Source organism: Adiantum capillus-veneris, chromosome 11 (genome assembly GCF_014529385.1).
Source record: "Adiantum capillus-veneris isolate H3 chromosome 11, ASM1452938v2, whole genome shotgun sequence".
In the NCBI taxonomy this organism is placed as follows: Eukaryota; Viridiplantae; Streptophyta; class Polypodiopsida; order Polypodiales; family Pteridaceae; genus Adiantum; species Adiantum capillus-veneris.
Window position 1 is genome coordinate 58595022 of NC_140941.1, and position 9240 is coordinate 58604261.

General features: G+C 36.7%; 1 protein-coding gene across 1 annotated transcript; it reads right to left on the reverse strand.

The window, feature by feature from the left end:
* Positions 1 to 2200: 2200 nt before the first annotated feature.
* Positions 2201 to 2583, reverse strand: LOC147447295 (uncharacterized). Its single transcript, XM_086524294.1, has 2 exons — positions 2550 to 2583; positions 2201 to 2466 (listed from the first exon to the last, which is right to left on the reverse strand). The coding sequence occupies exons 1-2, from the start codon at positions 2581 to 2583 to the stop codon at positions 2201 to 2203; spliced, it is 300 nt and encodes a 99-aa protein (XP_086380420.1).
* Between the last annotated feature and the right edge of the window lie 6657 nt (positions 2584 to 9240).

The following is a 9240-nucleotide window of genomic DNA, read 5'->3' on the forward strand; positions in this document are numbered from 1 at the left end:
CGGATGAGGCCATTCCAGGTAGCGAAGTGCATGCCAAAGAAGTATAGCGGATCAGGGGATCCATATGCCCATGTGTCGCTCTTTAAGCAAGTCTTAAGAGCAGAGAAGATCACTGATTTCCATACTCAATATGAGGGATTCGGGCTGACCTTGGAAGGTACGGCCTTAACATGGTTTCAACCTTTGAACCCTGAAACTTGTTCGAATATTGAACATGTATTGCGGGAGTCTGCGGAAGAATTCTCAAAACGGGGTATAAAGCATAATACTGTATCACAGATATATGCTTTTAAACAAAAGGAGAACGAAAAAGTGAAGGAAGCATCCTTGAGATTCAAGCAATACATTGAGAGGTGCCCAAGGAGAGAATTACCGCAGGACGAGAGATTGTCTGTGCTCTTCATTGAAGGACTTAGAAACGAAACCTTGAAAAAGGACCTTCACTGAAAGCCTGTAGCACATTTGAACATGTTACAAGGGAAGCGTTATATCTTGTTGATAACTGCAAAGCATATGGGGAAGTGTCAGAGGATACTGATTCAGTAACCAATGGCTCTTCATCTATTAAGAGTGAACCCTCTACCAAGAAAGATGCTCAGGCTTCTTTGATGCCAACAGCTGACCAAATGATAGAGGAAGTGATGAAGAGAATGCAGCAATATATGGAGGATATTAAATATAGGAGCTTTTCATTTAGAGATTTCTTTACAAATTTAGAGCTTTTTGTGGGTAGCAAAAGTAGATGAAACCTTTTGCGTATACTAAGGTATATAGCTTTTCAACTAGGATAAAGTACATTGTAAAAAAATTGTGCTCTACATCTTTGTAACACAATTAAGGGCCATAGTAACACAACATGGATTTGATAAAAAAACTAACCATATCAATATCAACATATTGATACTTAAATGTCATATATATAGTATTTATAAGAAAGATCATCACAAAGTCTTTGTTTACGATCTTGCAAGAATTTTAGTACAAAGTAAATTTTTTGAATTTTTGATATGAGGTAAGTTGAAGTCTACTCTAGCAGCGAGTCTTTATCTTGTTTAAATTATAAGCCAATTAGAGATATATGAGAGAGACAGAGAGAGAGAGAGAGTGCAAAGTGAGATATATGGATTTTTTGAATGGAATAAGTTGAAGTCCACCCTGGCAAAAAGTCTTTATCTTGTTTTCTCTATAAGTAATTAGAGAGAATGTGTGTGTGTGTGTGAGTGAGTGAGTGAGTGAGAGAGAGAGAGAGAGAGAGAGAGAGAGAGAGAGAGAGAGAGATGCAAATCTAGAGCATTAAGAGACCCCACCCCACATACATAGACACACACACACACACACACATACATGATGATTATTGAGCAAGCATTTTCTTGCATTAACCTAAATCCCAATAAGAACAACAATAACAAGATGATGACATGACAAACATAACATTTTCCCCATAATTGAACAACATATAGATTGATCCTCGATTTGAGATATGAAACACCATCCCAAATCAACGAATCATGATTGTGGGTGAAAAAATCCTTGTGGGGACAAGGGAAAAACCCACAATCTCCATATGTTGCTTATTGTTGCATTGAAAAAATACTATCTCAAACAATACATAGAGTCAAGTCACAAAAATAATTGTCCACCTATGGAAGTAACTTATCTACTAGTTTTTCTCCTCAAGAGGAGGACCACAAACTTTCTTCTCTAAACACTCAGAGAAGACAAAGAAATCACCCTCTAGCATTAGACAATGACGGATCTCCTTTGTGCAAGCAAGCCCCAAGCCACCACACCCAGCAAAAATGTCCATAACATGGTCGTCCTCATATGTCAATGTTTCTAGCAACCAACTGCGTCAAACATAATAATCAAAATTTAACGTCAAGAGCTAGCATCTAACTACCAAGATGAGTGTGCTGAGTATTCATGGCTAGAAAGTTATCTGTAAAAAGTCTCAGTACGCTCTGCTCCCCCTCGAATCAAATCTCCAGCTATCCTTGTATAATTGTTAGATGAACGAGGTGGAGACTCTATGAGGTAGCTTCTTGAGGCCGAAAAGCACTCAAGAGAAACATCCTCCCTAGCCTTTCTATCATAATGAGGTGTAATGCTTTGAGCATTCTTACGATAAAACAAACCAATCATGAGATCCATCACCTATGTAAGGAAAAAATAAATCACTTAAAGAGAAGAACTCTAAATTTCATGCGCAAGCGTCACATAGAGAAGGCAACCTCACCTGCTCACCAGTCTCTGGATGCAAGTATCCCCCATCACACATCAAAGTCCATGAGCGATGGAGCTGTACACTCACTCTATTAGCCTGCATGGCAAGATCCCCCAAATGTTGTGCAAGAGACAAAGTCACCAAGAAACCCTCGTCTGCCAAGTGAACATCAGCAATTTCTATGACACCACTCGCCAAGGCAGTGGAAAAGTGGTTCCACTCAGGAACAACCTTTACATTACCTACACACTCAAGTTAAAATGAAAAATTACATCATAACATATATGCATTGTATAACAAAAAAGAAGCCATAAAAAAAGCTCACCTATAGTGCTATTGTGAATACCATCAACTAGCATGGACGTAGGGAAGTCTACAAAGATCAACCTTGCCACATATTGGGAGATTTTCCCCTTCAATGAATACTCACGTCCATCATAGATTGATGTTTTCTTGAACCACATTTCAATACTAACACAAACCAAAGGATCATTGTAAGAGTAAATTATGGTAAGTTGAGTTTTTAGAGAAATATGTACGTCTTACCTATGCCATGCTAGGTCATCAATTGCTTCCACATCCAACAACAAAGCATCCACACAAGTAATAAACTCCTCTCCTAAACATGAGAATGAAATTTTTAATTGCTTAGAATCTCAAAGAATGCTTAGAAAACCATAGGAGTGTCAACAGTTAATGCACACAATAATTAGAGTAATAAAAATCAAATAAACAAGCAAAGAATGTCTACCTGTGTTGTGTTTTGATGGCATCCTCTCATGTAGTGAACGACTCATAATAGTCTCACAGAAGCAAGACTTTGATGCTAGGGTGGATCCTTTTGGTGGAAGAGGAATTGGAAAGCTCTCCTCCTCACCATCAGAATTTACAGACACACATTGGGAGGGTTTTTCTATACTTTTTTTATAGTTCCTTCCACGCGAAGATGGCTTGGTGGATGGCTCAATGTGTGTAGCTTGGGGTGGGATTACACCGTCATTAGAGATGTGACTCTCTTTCAAAAAACCTTTCCATAGAAAAGTTCACAACAAAAGATCAACAAAATTCAATTTTAAACAAATTATATTAGTTTATACAAGAGATTGCAGTTCACTTACGAGCATGAATCTCTTGCTCACTCTTTGGGATAACACCTAGGGGATACTCCAACCACCATGGACAGTGAGATCACTCCCAAGGTGTAATACCCTTTTCCAAGAGTGTTGACGAGAACATAGTATTTTCATCCTCTTTATCTAGCCATTCTTGTACATCCTCCGGCATAGACTCTATCATCCTCAGCCGCATACAATTCAATAGCCATCTAAATGAAAAATAAACATAAAAAAGAGACAATAAAATACATTGTGAAGCAAAATTAATATTCAAACAATCCAATACCTGTACACAAGGCGTTTGCTTGAATGCATCACTTCGGGTAAAGAGGCATAATCTGAAGCACTCTTCATGTTTGCTAGAACATGAGTATAAGCCAATGAAACATGTGTCTTCCTAGATGACTTAAAAAAAAACTCAAATGCTTTTGGCAACAAAGGCCCCTCCACCTCAAACTTAGCAATAATAATTGCTGCTTCGCCAAACATTCCTTGCCAATAGGTCTCTTGCCTCATGTAGGCTCTAAGTTTCTTATAGTCTGCAAAATGACCTCCCTTGGAGTCCTTAACTTTGGTCAAAATCATCATGTGAAGAATTTCTTTACGTCTATTGAACAAATTTATAACCGTCAATCCAAAAGTTAATGTATTGATTACAATGCACACTAAAACGACAAATCAAAGTTTAAGATGAACTGAAACAAACCTCTCTATTGTGATCTTTGCGGCGCACAAGCTGTATAATTTATCCCGAGTGATTCCTACCATTGTTTTTTCATGCCAATGCTTGTCAAATAGCATAGTAAAAAACTCTTCACCATGTGCAGGATTTGCAATAGAAAGGTACTTATATCCGCTATCTCTCATTTTTTCTTCTTCCTTCTTTAAAGCTTCATTCATCTTCTTTTTGAAATCCTCCCCAAGAAGACCTAAAGTTCTAAGCCTTCTCTTCTCATCAGCCAAAAAGGATTCCCATCTCCCCTTCATAGCAACACAATTATTTAACAATAATTCTATGAGCCATTAGTAACACAACGGAAACAAATCCATGAGTACATAGGCTTCCCACATGGGAACCAAAACTCCATCCATAACTTGCCACCTATACAAGGCTTCCCACGTGGGAATTTAGGGCATAATACAAACCGTAACCCAATCCATCACTTGACAACTATGAATAGACTTCCCACATAAAAATTTAAGGCATATTTGAACGTAATTGTTATATTTATTATCCCAAACAAATTGAGCATGACATACCTTCCAAACAAGTTGAGCAATCAAGATGCACGGCGTTGAGTACCATGGCATAATCCCTTGGTTATGTCTAGCCTCCAATTTAAGCTCAACCTCCATCCAATATTTTTGCTCAGGAGTTAGATATTCCATTATGCTCGATTTGTTAGCAATACCAAACTTCTGAAACATAAATACTTCATGTGCCAAGTTGGGTGGAGCTGTAGCACGTGAGATTCTAGAAGCAAATGTTGATGTGTAAGCAAATGAAAAAACATATTACAACCAGAGAATTGAACAACAATTAACCAAATATGCCTTACTCGTTTGTTGTATCAAGACTCAAAATCAACTCTGCTTCCTTCTTTTTATCTATCTCAATAACTTCACAACGAACTTGCACATGGTATTTTTCATCCTCAGAGTGCTCTACAAAAGAAATTTCATCCAAATTGATTTTTCAAGTGCAACAATGTATATCTAAACTCAAACAAAATAAGAAATGAAGCACTTGCCTTCTTCAATTTGTCGCATCCAAGTTTTCAATCTGTGGTTGCCATCCCAAACAAAAAAAAGTTTGCCTCGAAGATCTACCCAATCACCCACAAGATTCTTTTCAAATTCTGCATTAAGTCTTTGCCATATTGGATCCCACTTCTCAATCGTATCTTCTGTCAGATGTTTTATTTCGCCATGTCATCCTTTAAGTGAAACAATAAAAGAACCCATTGAAGAGACATAGCCAACCCTATCGAACGTGGATGTCAACCAAGATGCATCCGAAATTGCGAAGAAGACCTTTTACAAAAATGCTCAAATTGGAGAGACGCATTTGAAATAGAAAGAGACCATGTCAAAGATAACTACGAAAAGTATAACTACAAAACCAATGACACGGTTAGCAAACAATGATATAACATTGATTACCTAGCTTCTAACATAGTTGAAGACAACTCAGACGACAATGACGAAACTAACACGAACTACATTAGCATCATAGATGCAACAAAAATTGAGCCGTACAACATGGATCTTGATTTTGTACATGAAAGACCAAGCAATGTCTAGAAATTCCAATACATTTCAAAATCCAATATAATTTTAGAAACAAATGCACACTACGAACATGACTGCGCTTTCTTTGATGACGTCCTGCACAAAATACAACATAACCCACAGATACAACTCTTCGCTTTCATAACTGGAGGAGCTGGAACAGGTAAAATAGTTCTCTTAAAAGCTATTGCAGAACAACTTGCTAGATACTATAACTTTGATAAACTGTGCGATCCACTGAAACCAAAGATATTGAAGCTGGCTCATACACGAAAAGCAACATACAATGTCGATAGAACAACAATACATTCAACTCTGCATATACCAATAAATCAAGAAACATTACTACAAATCTCGGATGTGCAACCAGACATCCTGTCAAAAACGTACAATGAGCTGAAAGTGGTCATTGCATGTAGATGAGATATCATTGGTAGGAACTTGCATGTTTTCATACATTCATGAACAATTGCAAACCATTAATCATATGCATCATCTACCATTTGGAGGTTTACATATATTATGCTTTGGAGATCTTTATCAACTACCTCCACTAAGAGACAGGTGGATTTTTGCAAATATTGATTCTCTTAATAAAAACATTCGGCAAACATACTTCAAGCTGTATGAATTAAGGCAAGTAATGCACCAGAACGATACTAGTTTCATCGACATGCTAAACCTAATTTAAAAAAAATGAACAAACAGATAGTGATATTCAAGCTTTGAACAATAGCTGCTTGAAGCAAAACTTCTACGACACATACACGCCTCATCTATTCTACACCCAAGAAAACACAGCTAGACATAATAGTAATGTTTTTGAAGCCATGAAAGGGCCAACATACATATTAAAAGCAAACGACGATTCCCTATTTACATCAGATTTAATTTTAAATGACACAAACAAAATAGTTGGCTTACAAACAGTCCTAAAGATCAAACTTCTCATGCTGATTGAGCTATGCATAGGAAAATATGACATAAACGATGGGCTTGTGAATGGAGCGGATGGCTACTTTCAAACTATAACTACTTGCAATAATAAGAAAATTATGTGGATTGAATTTTCTAATACAAGAACAGGACAAGAAACACGTCTAAAACACAAAGTATTGTATGGATCAGACATAAAACCCACATAGACATGTATATTCCCAATAACAAAAGAATTTTAGGTAACTAAAAATGCAAGTAAAATAATAAAACCCACATAGACATGTATATTCCCAATAACAAAAGAATTCCAGGTAACTAAAAATGCAAGTAAAATAACATACAGAACTCAGTTCTCGATTCAACAAGCTTTTGCACGAACCATATACTGTTCTCAAGTACTTTCATTCCATTCCATGGCATTCTCACCTGCTAAGTGTACCAAGCATGGTTTGATGTATACTTCACTTTCTCGAGTTTGAACAAAAGAAAACTTATTATTATTAGATCGTTTAGAACATTCAAACTTTACAGTCGATGACTTTGTAACAGAGGAGCATGCTAGATTTATTTCAACATCACAACGGGAATTTTCAGTTCCATATTTCAACTGTAGAGATGCAAACACCATTAACATCTTCACATTAAATCTTAGATCACTACCAAAACACATTGAGGACTTAAAGTTTCATCCACTTATTGATATGGCTAATGTCGCTTGCCTTCAAGAAGTAAACACATATTCCACATCATCAATAGGCTTTTAAAAATAAAAATAAAGCAATCTCAACACAGCGCAAACAGAACACAACCATTTTATATGACTCTTTGTTGAAAGTTACCTCATCAAAAACTCACACATCAATATACTATGATATAATTGAATTTATATGGTACATAAACAACTCTAGGCCTCTACATTTAATTGCATTATATCGGTTTCTAACAAGTGATAGTATTCAACCATTCTTAGATGACTTAGAAAAAGGTATAGAGATGCAAAATAGCCAAAGCATGCTTGTTATTATTGGTGACTTTAACATCAACATGCTCACACAAGTTCGATTGCAGTTGCACTTACAACTAATGATGGAAAAACATAGGCTTCACATCACAAACACACTTTTCACAACAACAAATAAAACTTTACTTGATCACATTTGGATCAATGAACCCCTTGTCAATATTGTTGTGCAAAATATTCCAATCTATTGGTTAGATCACGATGCTGTACTAGTTTTTATAAAAAAATAACACTCACCTAAAAAAGACAGCAATACAGCTTATATAGAAACCAATAAATCCTAATAATTTCTTGCTTGGCCAAAACTCCTACTTTCAAAGCAACAAGTACTCATTGATGCTCATATACTTATGGAGACTGCCACTAAAAACTAAGACAATTGCTCAGGAACTGAGACGAGCACTCAAAAGCCTAAAGAAATATGTAAAACCCTTGCTACAATTTTAGAGGGCTTGAAGAGCAATAGTATTGGGCCTCCAGTATAGCCACTTTGATAGTAGATAACCAAAATTGCAGTTCTCCAACTAAACACAAAATGCCTTTGTCAAGAAGCAAGTAACCCACTCTTTTTTTTGCAAAAGCGACAAGCATAAAGTAGCATCCCACCTTGATGATGCTTGTACCTACTATGTGAACGTTCTAGATACAAAAGCAAGTATCCAAGTACCTACTATTTCTCAAATAATTGCGTTTTAGCTTTATATGCTTTGGAGTGATTTTGTTCTCATGGTGGTCTTCCCTTCCTTCAAAAAGTCTTCATAAAACTCATGATGTACCATTGTCCCAACCTGGTCATCAAGCAAGGAAACAGAGCCAAAAATTGAAGTTAAAGAAAACAAGTATCTGCCATTGTAATGCACCTTGAAGAACCATTCAAAGCTCCTCCACATATATTTCTACAAAGTTCAGAACTTCTCGAGTTACTTGACAAGCGACTCTATTTCTTGAGTCGACTCAATTTGAGGTAAATTAAGTTTTATGATTTTGTCAATCTTTTGACGTCACACATGCAGGTCTATTCTATCAAAAGCAGAAAGTAGCTTTGTAGATTTACAACCATGGAAATATACACGCCAAAACACTTGACAACCAAGTACAATCATTGAGGTACAAAATGTCATTTCCAATCATCTCTCTAAAATGAGCATTAAGGCCTTTTGAGAGATGTCTCTTGGCAGTCCAATTTAAGACGTGGTTGTTTTGCAGGAAGAAGTGTCGCAAGCAAAAGCACCATGGCTTCATCAAACGGTAGCCAAAGTATGTAGCTTGCAGCAAACTGTTGTAACTAATAGGTCAAACTTTCTCTTGGTGCCGATACAGAACACAATACATATCGCGTGCGAAAAAGCCAATGAAGTGTTTTGCAGGGCCATGTAGGAAAACAGTGTCAATTGAATGTGTAAACACTTCCATTCATATGTGCCAAAGGAATCCTGGCACCAATGTCTTCCTACTTGCCTGGGAAAATAAAAAAGTGAATATTTGATTATTCTAATATTCAACCAAAGAACAATATTCTTCCCATTAGAATGCAAGCTTGCAAGGGGCTGGAAGGCAAATTGAGAGATATGCCTAAAGATGATTTAGATCTTGAAGGTTGGTACATGTTAGCTCCCAGAGGCAAATGTTGAGTGCTTGCTACTTGAAAG